This window comes from Arabidopsis lyrata, assembly GCF_000004255.2.
Source record: "Arabidopsis lyrata subsp. lyrata unplaced genomic scaffold ARALYscaffold_7, whole genome shotgun sequence".
Taxonomy (NCBI): Eukaryota; Viridiplantae; Streptophyta; class Magnoliopsida; order Brassicales; family Brassicaceae; genus Arabidopsis; species Arabidopsis lyrata.
The window spans coordinates 6,775,641-6,793,011 of record NW_003302549.1 but is presented as its reverse complement, the minus strand read 5'-3'; the positions used below and the strand labels follow the sequence as shown (position 1 = coordinate 6,793,011).

At 34.1% G+C, this 17,371-nt stretch overlaps 3 protein-coding genes and 1 long non-coding RNA gene across 8 annotated transcripts; 3 read left to right on the top strand and 1 right to left on the bottom strand.

The window, feature by feature from the left end:
• Nucleotides 1-699: 699 nt before the first annotated feature.
• LOC9305698 (beta-galactosidase 12) lies at nt 700-5,880 on the bottom strand. Of its 4 annotated transcripts, none has more exons than XM_021017650.1 (18): nt 5,317-5,880; nt 4,966-5,061; nt 4,758-4,870; nt 4,596-4,662; nt 4,414-4,506; nt 4,148-4,291; nt 3,367-3,455; nt 3,118-3,223; nt 2,949-3,033; nt 2,747-2,865; nt 2,485-2,646; nt 2,209-2,390; nt 1,999-2,105; nt 1,814-1,923; nt 1,616-1,726; nt 1,416-1,526; nt 1,114-1,319; nt 700-1,026 (listed from the first exon to the last, which is right to left on the bottom strand). In XM_021017650.1, the coding sequence occupies exons 1-18, from the start codon at nt 5,488-5,490 to the stop codon at nt 915-917; spliced, it is 2,187 nt and encodes a 728-aa protein (XP_020873309.1). In that variant the 5' UTR covers nt 5,491-5,880; the 3' UTR covers nt 700-914. The 4 variants fall into 4 exon arrangements, with proteins under 4 accessions (XP_020873309.1, XP_020873310.1, XP_020873308.1 ...); XM_021017651.1 differs by having other exon boundaries at nt 2,209-2,384; nt 5,317-5,638; XM_021017649.1 differs by having other exon boundaries at nt 1,814-2,105; nt 5,317-5,640.
• LOC110226438 lies at nt 2,359-3,226 on the top strand. 2 transcript variants are annotated; one of them, XR_002330471.1, is made up of 5 exons: nt 2,359-2,445; nt 2,516-2,673; nt 2,779-2,850; nt 2,930-3,030; nt 3,128-3,226. It is a non-coding gene; the product is annotated as an uncharacterized LOC110226438 (long non-coding RNA). The 2 variants fall into 2 exon arrangements; XR_002330472.1 differs by having other exon boundaries at nt 3,125-3,203.
• A 7,209-nt stretch (nt 5,881-13,089) lies between the features above and the next one.
• LOC9305697 (putative GATA transcription factor 22) lies at nt 13,090-14,771 on the top strand. The gene is made up of 3 exons (XM_021017938.1): nt 13,090-13,515; nt 13,636-14,010; nt 14,304-14,771. The coding sequence occupies exons 1-3, from the start codon at nt 13,255-13,257 to the stop codon at nt 14,709-14,711; spliced, it is 1,044 nt and encodes a 347-aa protein (XP_020873597.1). The 5' UTR covers nt 13,090-13,254; the 3' UTR covers nt 14,712-14,771.
• An 829-nt stretch (nt 14,772-15,600) lies between these two features.
• LOC9305696 (thioredoxin-like 2-1, chloroplastic) lies at nt 15,601-17,253 on the top strand. Its single transcript, XM_021018068.1, has 4 exons — nt 15,601-15,936; nt 16,306-16,488; nt 16,627-16,791; nt 16,930-17,253. The coding sequence occupies exons 1-4, from the start codon at nt 15,718-15,720 to the stop codon at nt 17,026-17,028; spliced, it is 666 nt and encodes a 221-aa protein (XP_020873727.1). The 5' UTR covers nt 15,601-15,717; the 3' UTR covers nt 17,029-17,253.
• The last annotated feature ends 118 nt before the right edge of the window (nt 17,254-17,371 follow it).

Below are 17,371 nucleotides of genomic sequence, written 5' to 3'. Positions count from 1 at the left end.
AATAATATCACAATTCGTTTTGGGTCGTATAGTAAATTAATAATATCACATTTGTTTGAGTCGTATAGTAGCTAATATTGCAATGAAGATATAATTAACGACAAAGTTGCTGATAATGAACTTGCCCAAAGGGACAAAGAACACTGCTAAGTAATGTCCACTACTGATATTTTTGTAAGTGACCAAGAATACTTTATTGTCCATCAATGAGATGTTAGTAATAAACGATCGTAGATAAGAACAATAAGTTTCTTTATTTAGAATTTCGGAAAAAACCTTGATATCTTGCTATGATAGGAAGTTAGGAACAATTTTTATAAAAATTCACATGTTCATGCAAAGTAGTCCAAAGTAGTCTACCGTAAAATGGCAGCTTTCCCTTTTTTTTTATATGGGCTTTATTGTGAAAGGCCCAACAGATTTCTGATAGTGAAGAAGAGAGCAATGCGATCTCGGAGCTGGCGATGATTCTGGTTTCTGGAGTTGAGCTTTTGGTCTAATCTGCTCAAGGCACAGGTCAGTGCTTTCCTATTTTTGTGATTTTGTCAAATTACTTATAGCTTTTGGATTTGATTATTGAATATTTGATGGAGACAATTTGTCGTGTCTTATGATCTTCAAATTCAATCAACTGTAGTGTACTTAGAAATCACATTGTTTAAAGCATTCACAAGACTTAGATGAAGATAGAGAAGAAAATGGAATTCACAAGCTTTGGTTTTGTTTTTTATTCTGTAAAAATACATTATACACTTGCAGTGAGTATATTAATAGGCAAGATAGAGATAATGTTCATCTACATGAGCCAATAGTTCCCAGTATATATGTACATTTAATCTGTATAACCTTAAATTTTCAAAGCAGAGACACAATGAAACAGTTTTTATCCTGAAAAAAATGGAGACATAAAGCTATTATTTGGCTCTTCTTTTTACAAGAGAGATCCCATTGGGTTCACCACCCCATTCTTCAAGTACAACTACAAGGTTATTAGTTGGCTTTAGCCATGAACGAGGCACATGGTACCTGAAAACAAGAAAAAGTTCAAACCCCTTTGAATCAAATTTGTTCTAAAGAAGAAGATAGGAGTAGAGTTTAGGCATTTTTCCTCACCATCTTTGTGAAGCTTCTCCACAGTTACTCAAACATTTATTCTCGGTGAAAGTCCCAGCATAGCTGCAGCGTTCGCATTTCCCACGAGCTGTATATGCTGGCCAGTGACGTCCGATGTTCTGCCCGTTTATCCATGTTTGACCTTTCCCCATTGTGTTCATGTCTAAAGCCAATGGTTCATTGCCTGCTGGTGTGTCAAAAGTAGACTGCAAAAAGAGATGGTAAGAATCCTGCCCTGTGGTTTTCCGTTTTCATTAACTTTGTTGATGGGCATGATTCATTGATTATTCTGTTTCTCTTACCTTGTACCAGGTCAAAGGTTGCTTTGTGGCCACCAATGATCCTTGTTTCCATTCCACGGTGGAACTCCCGGTTACGGTATGAATGCTCAGAGCTTCACCCTTTGTACCAATCTGCTTGAAACACACAAATGAACACATGTTTATTTCATTGTTATGATTATTGGTAAGTCAAACTCGTTTCTCTTGAATTTCAGGAGGACCTTGTAAGACCATTTCCATTGAGACATGTCCCATGTTCCGGAGTTAACTCCCTTCAGTGTCACTGGGCCAAGAACTCCAGTATTCCAAGTCTCATAATGCACACCAACGTTCTGTGAGTAATGAAGGACCAGGAAGCTTAGAACGTAATCAGTGAATGGGAAAAAAGCGCAGAGATAAACTAGATCGAGGGAACTAACCGGCAGACCCGCTGCAATACTCAATAGAGCAAGTTTGTTGACCCCTGCATGTAATTTGATCTTCTGACTAAATGTTAGCTTTGGTTTCTCCAGTGATCCATAAGCGGTTCCTGAAACAATGAAAAGTTTAACAGAAGACAAATACAAGCTACCATGAGGATGAGTTTGGCCTATCTTAATGTTACCTGCTAGCTGACCATTAACGAATACATGAAGAGCATGCCCAGCTGACCCAATATTAAGAAGAGGGTCTTCACCAGTCAGGAACTTTTCATCAGGACTGATCGTAATGCTGATTTGTATTCGTAGACAAAACCAACCGTGAGTTCTCTCGTTGAGACTGTAAGATAGATAGTGAGATTTCCCCAAGTCAAGAGTTTTCAAGTATTACTCACTCTGTCAGATACCAGAAATAATCTGTCTTGTCTCTGGTGATGCTTATCTGTTCCACAAGCCCATCTTGTGAAAAGGTACCATTGTCATTTGCAGAAGGAATCTCTTCGTTGTATGATCCCCAAGAGAATAGTGTGTTTGTGGGAACCATCTTCATGTGTATGCTTGATGTACGGACCTGTACCTTGTAACACAGATGTCAATTTCAGTGATACCATCACCCTTAACATATCAACAAGGTAATGTGTTTGATAAGTTTTTTCCTTAGGTTTATATACCTTTGCAGTGTTGTAATACTCAGTTTTGCAGTCGGGTAGAATACTGACAGACCAAGGAGGCAGATCATATGTAGATCCGCCAAACGAGACTCTTGCAGCAGAACTAGTGTTGTAGTTTGAGAGAAAAGCAGCGCAAGATGACTGAGACTTGAACACTTGAGCCTGAAAAACAAAACACACAACAAAAAGGTGAATAACTTTTTTTGAAAGTTTTCCTTCTCTTCTCATGTGTATCGTTATTGCTATGCATTGCGTCCATTACTTCTTGTTTATCGCCGAGCGATGTGACCGTAGGATCAGCAGAGACCAATGCCGGTTCGCAGAGCTTGATGACCTTGTGCAGCCTTTTCAAGTGACTATACTTAGGTTCTCTCGGCAACCCTTTTAGACAAATAAACCAAATAAGTGTTAGATCAATATCGTTTGTTACCATTTTGTTTTGCAGGTGATGAGAGTTAAATTACCATATTCATCAAGAGGAGCATCATAGTCATAGCTGGTGGCGATGAATTCGCCAGCTGTTCTGTCGAAGTTGGTTCCTCCATGGTACTATTTAGCAACATTTCCTCACTCTATTTAGTTATCAAATCTTATATTTATTATTTCAACAATAGAGAATATGAATGAAGTTACCATATAGTAGTTGATGAAGGAGCCACCGTTCTGTATGAAGCGAGCCACGGATAAGGCAATGTCTTCGGCTGGTCTGTATGGTACCGCACCTCCAAACTCTGTGAACCTGGTAAATTATTTGCAGATTCACACACTTAAAATATATTTATTACAAAAATAAAAGATCCATTAAATTTTTATTTTTGGGTCTTAAAGATTTGTATTGAACAGTAATATTTTTGGAAGGGACAATTGTGTTGTGTGACTTACCAACCAGTCCAGTTCTCTGTCCACATTTTCGGCTTCTTGTCCGAGTTTGGTTTGAAATTCTCACAATAAAATCCATTGCATGTGTTTATCTATCGACCAAATAAAAAACAATTACAGTTGGTTTTTGTCATGTGTTAAAAAGGACTATATAATATGAAAGCAATATGGATTCCACTAATTTTCTCCTTTTGATCGATAGGTCCATGTAACGGAAAATATGAGAAGGAAATCAAATTAACTGAAGTATCGTTATTCCCAAGTTAGAAAGCCTGATAAAAACGTCAATTGGTAACAAGAAAGTGATGAAGAGAATTTTAAATCAAAAGAGACAGAGAATATTAATGACTAACCTACCAAGAACGTATACAAGGAAAGATGATTCGAGCTATTAGAGAACACAAACACAAAGGATATTCTATAAAAAAAAATTTAAATGAATTAACAAACATCTTCTTTTGCTTAAAGAAAACATATATTATAATCGTTGGGTATAATAAAACCAATTAATAGGGTATATGTATTATTAAGATGTAAAAGTAAGAGAAGACAAGAAAATAAACAATACAAAATGAAAAAAAAAAACTAAGTACTCAACAAAACTTTTCTTTTCCTTTTGTATTATTATGAAAAAAAAGATTTAAGAGAACACAATAACATATTTTTAAATACAAAAAAAAACACCTCAGAAAAGTAATAAACAAAATTACTTCTTTTGCTTAAAGAAAATAACCAGAAAGCAAATATGTAATAATTAAAGAGAGAAAAGGGAAGAAGAACATACAATAGAGTTAGGAGCATCATCTTGCTTGCACATAATCCATGGGACACCGGTGGAGAGTCCTTGTGCCATTTTAGCTACCCATTTTGTGTATGCCTTCCCTGGTGCTCCTATCTCCCACTCTATTGGTCCATACTCATTCTCTATCTGCCCATTTTATCAATTTTATCATACACATACAATGAAATTAGTATTTTAAAAACAAAGATTCATTTTTGGTACTACTGTCTACTGACATAATGTAATAACTAATACGAAAACATACAAACCTGTGACAGAATGATGGGTCCTCCTTGAGTCTCAAATAATTTTTCTTCTTTCATCATCCCCACAATCTTCTCAGTGAATTTTTGCATTGCAGCCTTTTCATTATCACATCAATTATTTTTTAGTTACCGCAAAAAATGGAAACTTTATAACATATGAGAAGAAAATTAGATAAGCTTTAGACCTTGAAAGGTTCATTGTCGGTCCTAAATACCATATCGGGAACATATTTGAGCCAAACAGGAAACCCTCTGAAAACCATTTAAACATATTTTAAATCAATAATTGGGTTTAGAAAAAATAAACAGGTTCACAAATTTAATTTGTATTAAAACATATATTTTACCCAAAGTTCCATTCAGCGCAAACATAAGGACCAATTCTGAGATGAACGTAAAGACCAGCTTGTTGTACCAGTTTGATGAACTTAACCAAATCATATCTGTCCTCAAAATAATACTAAAGCAGATGAAAAAAATAAGAAACATTAGTTAAGAGTAAAAACTTTGATTTATGAGTTAGCAGAAAAATCAATAATGCTTTTGTAAATTTACTTGTCCAGGAGAAGGTTCATGCCCATTCCAGAAAACATAAGTCTGTATAACATCCAAACCTCCATCTTTGGCCTTTTGTATAAGGTCAGGCCACATCTATATATAGAACAGAGCATTCACGAGATATTTTTATAAATACTTTTATCTTATACAAAAAAACAACAGAATTTGTAATGAAATAGTGTAGACTATAAGCAAAATCAAGAAAAGTCCATGTGCAGAAAAACTTTGGGAACAAAGATCCAATAAGAACGCAGAAAATATGCATAGAAGAAAAATTGCATTAAGATTCTGCTTAGCCATAAACAAAAGAGATTTGTTTTTCTATGTGTTGAAGAAATTGAAGAGTACCTCAGGTGTGCTTCTTGGGTAGTGAATGGAGCCAGAGAGAAGGATCCTTCTCTGACCATTGATGATCACAGCTTTACGATCGTAAGTGACCATTGCTTTAACTGAATAAATCAAAGATGAACACCAAAGAATCCCCAGAAGTATCCAGGCTTTATCCCTGAAATTTAACCCCATTTCTTCACTTATTTAATTTGCAAAATCAAACCTTTGGAAGTTTTTTTGTGTGTGTGGAGAAACTGGTAAAGAAGAAGATTCCACCAAAAATGTTAGTATTGGGGTATTAGTGGGTTTGGGGTTATGAGGTTCTTGAGGCTATTTATAGATTAAGGTTGACACACATGTCATCTTATTATTATATATTTTGAGTATTTGCACCAAATGAGAACATTTGGAAGAGTAATTAGGAAAATAGCAATGGATAAACAACATTTGATTAATTTGTCCTATTGCCAATAATGATTTTGAATTATGGAAGCATTATTTTTGTCTCATTGCCATTTACAAATTTTAGTCGGAAGTTAGAGGGACCCAGTTTACTTCATTTGGGCGGGTGACTTTAAACCCTTGGCTTAGTACCTTGCCAGTTACCAGTTGAGTACTTTACAATTTTCCTATTTCTTTAAGATCCATTTTCCCATTTTCTAATTTTTTTTTTCTTGTTGAGTAGTTAAATAACCAAACACACTTACTTCAACTTAAATATGAAATCTATCAAATTTCATTTAAATAATTGTATCTAAAATCTGTTTGGTTTCAAGATTGAGTATTAAACATCATAATTAGAGAGATAAAATTTAAGTATGTAGATTTTCAACATACTGATTTTTCATATTATTAGATTTTATGTTGACTTATATGTTAAAACATACTGTATGTATTATTGTTCTTGAACATTTAATAGATCATCTGAAAACATTTAATAGACCATAATGAAATCTTTGAAATGGGATATATTGCAAGTTGTGTGGTCCGTGACCCTATGTAGCCAACATGTGGAAGACCATAGTAAAAGTCGATTGCGCAATGCATATTAATGATGGCAAGCTATATATATTTTTCTTTTATGAATTTTTGATTGGTTATATTATATACCTAACCAAATTAGTTCAGCTAGTTGTTGGTATGACCTTACTTAGTACTTTTAAAGATCTTAGGCAAAGTTTAAGAAATTAGGATTGGTGACACTCTTTGTTTGACTGTTAAAGGTTAAATATTTACTCACTCTCATAAAAAATGTATGCCTAGTGAACAATCTAGGGAGAAAGCCTACCCGAACTATATGCTCCAGTAAAGTGAACAACACCTTTTTAAAATAAAAGGCTTTTAGTTAGCATTAGGATATTGTATTAATTAAATTCAATAATTGAAGTTGTGAAATGAGGTTTAGTTGACAATATTGGTTCGTTGAGCAAATCAAAGTTGCCGCATCTTATGACTTAGTATCGTTGACTACAAAGCTTTACCTTCGACGGCCTACTAACCATTCAAAGAATACCACGTGGCTCTATTAATCAAATCTTACTAACACCCCTATCCAATCCCCCAACGTTCACCAGCTAACCATTGTGACAGATAATACCGTGCACTTTGTTTATTAAAAACTGTTTATGTATTTTGCCAAAAACAAATCGCATGTTAAGTAAAGAGTTCCAAAAGGAAAATCACATAAAATTGAAAGTTGTTTTATCTTAAACCTATATCTGTTATGAAATTGAAATTGGAACGGGAGTTGTAATAATGCTGTCTCACTGGAACACGCAAGAAATATCACCTTATTATAGCGTATCTTCAATACGTTTTTATCGACGTAAAGAGTAGATAGGAGCATACGAAAATTGCGATTTTCACAATACAAAAAACAAACAAAGTGGTTTTTTAAATTTAATACTTTGACGTCTCCTATGTTTCGCGTTCTGTATGAAAAGACAGAGCAAGGGAGGTCATTGAGCATTCAAAAATCTAAAAATGAAATAACAATGCTCTAACTAATCATAAGTTATTTTGCTGGAAAAGTGAAAAGAGACAAGTTTTGTGTTGGTATAGTGTCACACTATCAACATTGTTGTAAATTCAAACTTGGTTAGGTGCTCGAAAAACGAATTTAATCTAGTTAAAGTACAAAATGTTATAAAAGAGTATTTGATTTTATGGTAGATATATAAATATTTAATGAAGAGAAAATTATACCCGCAGAAGGATCGGGATACTGAAAATAAAGAGATGAGAGGAGGAGAGAGAGTTCTTATAACTTCTTATTGTTGAAGTATCAATTGTGATTTACAACGAACGAATTCGTTCGTTTATATAGGCAGAAAAAAGTAAGTTACTATGCATGCATAGTGACGGTGGGCTCCACACAAAATATTATTTTACGATCGTTTACGTATGTGTATTTGATGTTGCAGCTTTCCTTGACTTTTACAACACTCCCCCTTGGAGACCAGTGTCACTATGTCTCTTGCGTAATATTTTATGTTGCCTCGTTAAAAACCTTTCTAGGAAAACCCGGTGGGAAAAACCATAGTAGGTAAAAAGAGTGCAACCGCGCAAGCTCCCCCTCGAATGATCAGGATCATAACTTACAGTCTTGTTGACGACGCATTCCAATGTTATGAACATGTTTCCTGAATATAGAGGTGGGTAATGATTTCGTGAAGAGATCCGCAGAATTCTCGGATGATCGGACATATTTTACTTCAATGTCTTTATTCTTCACGAGTTCTTGGGTGTATGAAAAGAACTTTGGAGGGATATGTTTGGTTCTATCGCTTTTGATATATCCTTCCTTTGTCTGAGCAACACATGCAGCATTGTCTTCATACAAGATAGTTGGCTCTGTATTCAGACTAATTCCACTACTGGTTTGAATATGTCGACTTATTGATCTTAGCCACACGCATTCTCTACTCGCTTCATGGAGTGCGATGATCTCAGCATGATTTGAAGAAGTAGCTACATAAAATTAAGGCGGCTCAGCCGACCGGTAGCAGAAATAAATATTTAAAGCAGTGCATAAAATTACGGCGGCTCAGCCGACCGGCAACATAAATAAATATCTAAAGCAGTACATAAAATTAAGGCGGCTCAGCCGACCGGTAGCAGAAATAAATATTTAAAGCAGTGAATAAAATTTCAGGTGGCTCAGCCAACCATTAACAGAAAATAATTAATTATGGTGCATGAAGTAACATATATATATATACATATATAGTTTCTTTTATTTATTTATATAATTTTCTTTTCTCCTTTTTTTTTTTCTCATATTTTTTCTTTTAACGAGGCGACATACCGCCCAGTATAATACCGTATTTTTTTTTTCAGCGATCATAGAGTGATCGTGCTGATAACGTGTTATAAAAGAGTATTTGATTTTATGGTAGATATATAAATATTTAATGAAGAGAAAATTATACCCGCAGAAGGATCGGGATACTGAAAATAAAGAGATGAGAGGAGGAGAGAGAGTTCTTATAACTTCTTATTGTTGAAGTATCAATTGTGATTTACAACGAACGAATTCGTTCGTTTATATAGGCAGAAAAAAGTAAGTTACTATGCATACATAGTGACGGTGGACTCCATACAAAATATTATTTTACGATCGTTTACGCATGTGTATTTGATGTTGCAGCTTTCCTTGACTTTTACAACACAAAATATATTGTCCCATTTCTACCTTTATTTTTTGCCTTCTTTTGTTTCTCTTCACTCGATTCCTTCTAGGTAAATTGGACTTTCTCCATCCAAATTTTAAGTCCAAACGGGCTCACGTTTTGTTCAAAGGCCCGTTAGTATCATCAACTCATTCTTTTTTACTTAGTTAATCTGTGTTATAAAGGAAACAAATTACTAAAACTAATTAGTAGGTTAAATTAGACTAACCTGTTCATGTCCTAAATTTGGTTCAACCTTGTAGTAAAGTCCTAAGAATTTGAAAGACAGTCCGGTTCAAATTCCCCCTTGTAACTTGTAATTTTGCTATCTGACATATTTTTTTTTTCAAGTGGTCGAACCTACTTCTACTGCAATGTTGTAGAGGAAAAGATGAGAAATCATAAACAAGTGAACCTAAATGGGAGAAAAAAAAAGGAAAATTATGTTTGAATTCGAACATACAGATGCCCTTTTAAAAGTCCAGTTTGTTTTCAGCCCAATAACATAATAATGGAATAGAAACAATGGACAAAACCGGATCATTAAACGAACCGAACCGAACCAAACCAGGATAAAATCGGCTGTACTAAACCGTTTCCTCTGTGGACAACAAGATAGCGATCGCGACGCATTTATTCTTCAGAGATTATCTTCTAGGCTTTCTAGGGTTTGGGTTTGGGGACGTATATGCTTGGCCACCACATAATTAATATTTCTCTATACGTATGTTGAAGATTAGTCTGGACTATATAACTTAGAAAATCTTAGAAAATCCGTTTTAAATGGATGAAAAGTATATATGTGACAATGATGTAAAGATTAGATGATAATATCGAAGAGAAAGAGAGCTCACATCACACAGATCAATATATGTCACAAGACAGATTGATACGGTGGTGAAGATATATCAGAGAGGTAATGGTCCCTTTTGGGAAATTTTATTATATAGAAGAAACCAAAAAAAAAGAGACAAGTCATGAAAAGTACCAAAATGTTGGACATAACCCCAATTTTACTGACATTCATATATATAGATGTACATTCAGTCTCATATGTATGTCTAAATATGTGTCTTGTTCCTCTCAAACTGTCACTTGGTGAGAATTTGTGATCCCTATGCGGCATACGTATCCCATCTCTCTATCGTTTATTTTTCTCATGCCACTTCTGTTTTTTTCCTAAATACATATGTATATATCTGATTCCTTCTTACTTCATTTATTGTGATTCAGATTCTGTTCTTTGTGTAAGTTTCCCTCTTGCCCTTAGCTGTGTTTCAATGGTTGCAACTAGCTAGGGCTTATAGTTGTTGATGGACACCCGTTGAAACGGACCGGAGTTAGAAAAATTATTAAGTTTTTCCTGCTTCTGAAAATTACATACGTTACTTTTACTTGGTCCAAATTCATACATGTTTGATCTTACAATAGGCAGCTTTTATTTCCTCGCTCGTTTCAGATTTTATTTTATGTTCAATATGAGAGTTTGTAAGAAAAGACATCCAAACTAATTCGCATGATAATTGTCAGAAGAAAGGTCTAGAGCCTACATGTTAAGTCTGTCTGAACTTCTTTAGATATACTTTTAAGTAACTTAAAGTTTAGTTATTGTTTTTACCATTTAGTTACCCAAAGGTAAAAATTATAATTAAGTTTTTTCTTATAAAAATTTGAACATGTGGTGGGGCTACGTATTAGCTGCGATAATTGGATGTATGTGCATAAAGCAAGTTGTAGCTAAGGAACTTTCAAAGGTGATAGATCCTCGCTTTTTTTCTTTTGTTTGTTTTTGATCCGTGTATTGATTTTTAGACTTTTTGTCCCTGCTCTAAAAATAGACATGGATCATAATTCACATTGTATAACAATAATGATGTTGTCTAAATCATCTATCAAGCCCTTAATCTTTAGAATGTTATTCTTCTTTTTGATCAAATCTCCTTCATCTTCACCGAACTTTACTCGAATCTTGATGCTCATTATAGCAAACTTCAATTTATGAAATTTGGAAATAGTAGAGTTACGAGTTTGCGGGAATGAATCCTAAGCGATAATCAATCATTATTTGCACATAAAATCAAACTTCGAAAGCAAATTGGAAACTAAACAACTTTTTAGAACGTTTAGTAGCTAAACTCATGAAAGTGAAAATATATGTGCAGGAGGGGTCCTGAGTGACCTGTAAAACTTGATCAGAAGGAATTGAATGGTTTTGGCGAATGCTAAGGTGGGGATGTTTTCTTCCTTTGCCATTCTAAACCTATCTCTTGTCTTCTCTGAGTTCTCTTCCGCTCAATTATGATTCCCCTCTCTCCAGGACTGCCTCTCTCTCTAAGAATGATTATTGATGAATCACATGCCTTGGAAAGATAAAGTGTTAAAGATATTGATATACATATATTATATATACTAGCTAGTATAATTTGTCTGTGGTCTTTTAACATATGATTGATATACAGTATACAAATATAGTTAACTAATCACCAAACTTTTTGATAGAAATGACCGATCAACCTCATTGAATCTATTTTGAAGGTCCTGTTTATAATTTCCTTGGGGGTATTTATCGAACATTTTTCAACCTTTGCAATGATTAACCATTAAGAAAACAACGAATCAATGACGATAGTGAATGGATTCACGATTATGTTTCGTTAGGTTGATCAATTAACAGATCTTGATCATTCAAGTACGTACACAGCTTTATCTTCTTAAGAAAATATATACCTCTAAACAACGACCGAATTGAAAAGTTACTTTACTTGTTAAACTTGTAGATCTAGTAGTCATTAACCAAATGCTTTTTGTCGTCTTGGTTAATCCAGACTACGATAATAATCATTTTTAGATCATGAAAAGGCTAAGTAGCAATTTAAAAAAAAAAAAAACAATGGAGTTCTCGATCATATACTGACGACACATGTACGTAGTATTATTGAACCGGGAATCAAAAGAATTTCTTATCTTCGTGCATAGTTCTTTATTCATCACATGATCACTTAGGACCTGATCTAACTTTACCCTAAATTTTTAGATCATCCAGATGAGCCGGTTGCAACGCATCATTTGATCATTATCATGATATGTGTGGCTCTTGTTCAAGTAATTACAATTATTATCTACTTATTATATGTTATATGGTTGTTTTTCTCTCTTTTGTATGGTAACGAAATATTACAGATAGGATCGGATTACTTGTGTTTGGGGTCGTCCACTACCATTCCTACACTCATTTGTCTCATGTGTTTGTTTTCAGATGGACTCACGTGAACCTCTTAATTTATTACTTTTGGTTTGTGTTTTTCTCCACAGTTTGACAACGTCGATAAATAAGTATTCACAAAATAACTATGAATAAGTTTTGGATCTCAACCGTTGTAGTTCGAATTAAGCAATTTAACCAGCAGTACACTAGTAGCTCAATCGACTATCTAAACTTTCAGTATAGATCTCAACTATAATTCTATTATTTACCATTATCTCTTACAATTTCCAACCATATCATTTTTTTAGCAGCACCGATATTCAGACCGTTGATTGCTCTTCATCAGTCTCTAGACATGGCCATTTATTACTTCCTTGCGTAAGTATATAACACTGGCATCTGCCCTAAATTTTATAGGGATCCATTTTCCTAAAAAAGGTTATATTATATTAAAACCCTAATAAATATGAGATTTATTTTAGTGAGCAAGACGCCAAGACACTTGTTAATAATAATGATATGTTCTACATGATTCATTTTTTCAAATTTATTAACATAAAATAAGAATTGAACCCCCAAAAAATACAAGAAGTAAATATAACTACTCATCAATTCCCTTCAGAAAAGTAGTTTTTTTTTGTTTATGTGTTGAGAAATGGTATTTGTATGTAGCAACAATATCCCTAAATGTTAAAGACGATTAAGAATACATTTGGCTTCATATATATAACATAATCTCTTGATTTGTTTTTTTTTTTTTTTTGCTTAATACCGTACTTCTTTTTTATACATATTAGATTTTTTTTTGATATTTTATACATTAAACATGGCACACAAATTAAATAATGGTTTATCCATATTTTAAATTCTTCTAATTAATTATTATTAGAATTAATATGTGTATATATACACACATATATAGTCACACATATACACAAACATTTGTTTGTGCTCGTGGTCTATATATTGCCTTAAAAAAGGGTCAAACATAGTATAGCTTGGATCCTTCTTTACTTGTCCCTGATCTCTCCTAATCTCTCGTCTTCCCTCTCTTTTGTGTTTCATCGATCTCTATCGGTCATGGGTTCGAATTTTCATTACACTATAGATCTCAATGAAGATCAAAACCATCAACCTTTTTTCGCTTCTCTTGGATCCTCTCTTCATCATCATCATCAACAACAACATTTTCATCACCAAGCTTCTTCTAATCCCTCTTCTTCGATGTCACTGTCTCTTTCCTACTTTCCTTTCTTGATCAACTCTCACCAAGATCAAGTTGGGTACAACAATAACACTTTTCATGATGTTCTTGATACCCATCTCTCTCAACCTCTCGAGGTATAAGTTCAAATAAATTTTATGTCAATATTAACTCTTGATGATCCTAGAGAAATTTATACAAAATATAATGAACAAAACTCTAATTGTATATGGTTTATATTCATATGGAAATTTCAGACCAAGTTTGTATCTGATGGTGGTTCATCATCAAGTGATCAAATGGTGCCAAAGAAGGAGACACGACTAAAATTGACGATAAAGAAGAAATATAATCATCAAGACCAAACCAATCTTCCTCAATCCCCGACAAAAGATAAGGCAGGAACTAATTCGCTCAAGTGGATATCTTCGAAGGTGAGATTGATGAAGAAGAAAAAGGCGATTATTACCACCACCGACAGCAACAAACAGCACGCTAATAACGACCAATCCTCAAACCTAAGCTATCTGGAAAGACAGCATGGTTATAACAACGATTGCGTGATTAGGATTTGCTCCGATTGTAACACAACCAAGACTCCTCTTTGGAGAAGTGGTCCGAGAGGTCCCAAGGTCTGTTAATTAAACATATATGCCTAAGTTTTTTTTTGTTGGTTTTAATGTTAAAATATATGCCTAAGTTTAATGTCATATTGATAAGTAGAAGTTCACGAAGAAATAATGTCCTTTTTTATAGTTAATTAATAGCAAATAAAAAATAAATCTACAAATCTCTAACTGGTAAAAACAGTTTCATGTAGTATTCTAACTAGGTTTAAACAGATCTCTTAAACTTCGAGATCTTCTAAAAATAATGTTACAAGATAATTAACTAAATTATCATTTTTTTTGTTTTGTTATTACAGTCTCTTTGTAATGCTTGTGGAATAAGGCAAAGAAAGGCGAGGCGGGCCGCTATGGCCACGGCAACTGCAACCGCAGTCTCTGACATATCGCCACGGCTCATGAAGAAGAAAATGCAAAACAAGAACAAGATATCAAATGGAGTTTATAAACTCTCCTCTCCTTCGGCCCTAAAGGTAAACATGTGTAAGAGAATGATCACACTAGATGAGACCAAAGCAGCCGAGGATTTGGAGACTCAGAGCAACTCCACGATGTTATCACCTTCTTCATCTTCAGACAAGATTTATTTCGATGATCTAGCAATAATCTTGAGCAAAAGTTCAGCTTACCAGCAAGTTTTCCCTCAAGATGAGAAGGAGGCTGCCATTTTGCTAATGGCTCTATCGCACGGAATGGTTCACGGGTGATTGTTTTAATTATAACCAGTGTTCAAGAAAGCGCTAGGCGCTAAGCGGGCGGTGACCCAGTGTCTAGCGCCTAGAACGCCTAATCGGAGCCTAGGCGATTTTTTAGGCGGTTTAGACGTTTATAACATAAAACATTATAAATATGATATTATATATAAAAGTTATATAAAATATTTATATAAAACTAAAAATTATGAAATTATAAACAAAAACTAAATAAAACATTTATTTATATTTATATTAAACAATATATGAATATTTATAACTATATATATAAATAAAACTCTAATTAAATTGAAAAAATACATTAAACAAGTTCTATGTAATTTTAGGCGGTCAAGACGGTTATCTAGGCGTCGCATGAGAGCCTAGCGTCTAGTCGGGGCCTAGGCGACCGCCTAGACCGCTTTTTAGAACACTGATTATAACTCACCTGCTTAAGAAATTAGGGAGTTAATTACTACTCTTATAAACCATACCATAATCCCTGATACCAAATAATATCTAGAATATTAATTAGTTTGGTGAAAATTTTGTTTCTTGCGGTGATATATATATCAGTCAGTCCAACTTTATAATAAGAGAATGTTGGAGTTTAATAGATTTTGTATGCAAGGCTTGTGGTTTTTTTTTACGGAACTTGATATCCCGAGAATGTGTTTGTTCTTGTTCATTCGCATGTTAATTGTATTTCTAAGATTTGAGAGTTGATATAAGAATTACTTTAATTTGTCAATATCTCGTCAAATTTTAACTCTTTTGGGATCTAATATTATATAGATTGATATTAAACTCGAACAAGATGATTATTTATTTATTGTAATATAACTAACTTAACTACTTACGTGATGTATGCATATAATTTTTTCAATTCTCCTGGATACAATTGTAAGAAAATAGAAAATTCGGAAAAATGAGAAAATCACCAAAACTAAAGGGGTTGTTTTGAAATTCGTTTGATACTTTTTCCGGGGAAAATTAGAAAGCGAAAACAGAACAAACAAAAATGTCTCCGACGACGACGACGACGACGACATCGTTACGATCCCTAAGCTTCTCGCTTTACGCTTCTTCTAATTCTAATCCGAGTCCTTCACCAATTGAGATCCGACAGTTACTGAGTTCAAGCAATAGATTCTACGGTCTGTCCTCTTCCTCCCTTACTACTTCTTCTCCGATCGGAAATCTAGTTTTCTCATCAAGGAAACAGTTTCTCTCCGTAAAGGTATTCAATTTCGTAACTTTTTGTGCTGGATTTCAACTTTGTGGCCTAAATTCGAGAACCCATGTTCCACTTATTGAGAATCTACTAAAACTTATGTCAACTTGTAGTCGCTTGGGAATTTAGGGTTTTCTTTTGCGACATTGATTGTGATTGCTCTTTATGTGGTCTTTTTGGTCCACTCGGAGATATTTTGAGTTAGGTCTCTCAGTAACATAGACGATTACATCAGTCCTGTGTTTAAGTTCACACTGTATTTGAAGCCAAGTTGCGTAAAGGGCTTTTAAATAACATCTATCTTTATGAATGTTTAGTGTGGTAATACATTGTGTTATTATAAGAGATGAAATGTATGTGTGTGTTTTGGGATAGGTCCAAGCTTTAGCTGCTGAAACCGAACAGCCAAAATGGTGGGAGAGGAAAGCAGGGCCAAACATGATTGACATTACCTCAACTGAGCAGTTTCTGAACGCGTTAAAAGATGCCGGAGAAAGATTAGTTATCGTGGATTTTTATGGAACTTGGTGTGGTTCTTGCCGTGCAATGTTCCCAAAGGTAATTTCCCGTTAGCTACTTAACAATTGTGTATCTTCGTGTATATCATCTCTCATTTCATTCAATTCGGGTGTCTTGAACCATAATTTCTTAAGTTTTTTCAAATTATTGGCTTGCTTATTTCTTATTCTTTTCCAGCTCTGCAAAACGGCGAAAGAACACCCTGAAATCTTGTTCCTTAAAGTAAACTTTGATGAGAACAAGTCTCTCTGCAAAAGCTTGAACGTCAAGGTGTTACCATACTTCCACTTCTACAGCGGTGCTGATGGCCAAGTCGAATCCTTCTCATGCTCTCTTGCCAAGGTTAGTTCCTCTTGTCCCCAGCTCTCTTTAATTTCAAACGTCACTTGTCTATCACGAAAGCAGAGTATAGCCACTGCATTGTATATAGTCTTAATGGCGACCTATAAGTCTAATAAGCTTCTGCAAACATTTATGCAGTTCCAGAAACTGAGAGAGGCGATAGAGAGACACAATGTAGGAAGTTTCAGTGACATCTCTTCTTCAGCTTCTGAGAAAGTTGAAGATTCAAGTGAATAATCAATGTCTGGTTCTGATTGATCAAAGATTCTTTTGTTAAATCGCTTCCTTGTATATATGTTGAATGCATTTTGCATATGGTGCATTCTAATTTTTGTATATAAAAAAAAAAATAGTCTAACTTCGAGTTCATCTACTCATCTATGTTTATTTTTCTTGTCTTTCTCCGTTTCTCGAGTTTAAAGAATTCTTTATCAAAATAGATTAATATGGTGTATGTATAAATTATAGACGTGGGATTTGCTTTTTTTTTTTTTTTTTTTGTCAACATCATTAATTAAATAGATCATATTCCCTTTGTTCCTAGAAGATTGATGTTCTAGAGTTTTTACATATATTAAAA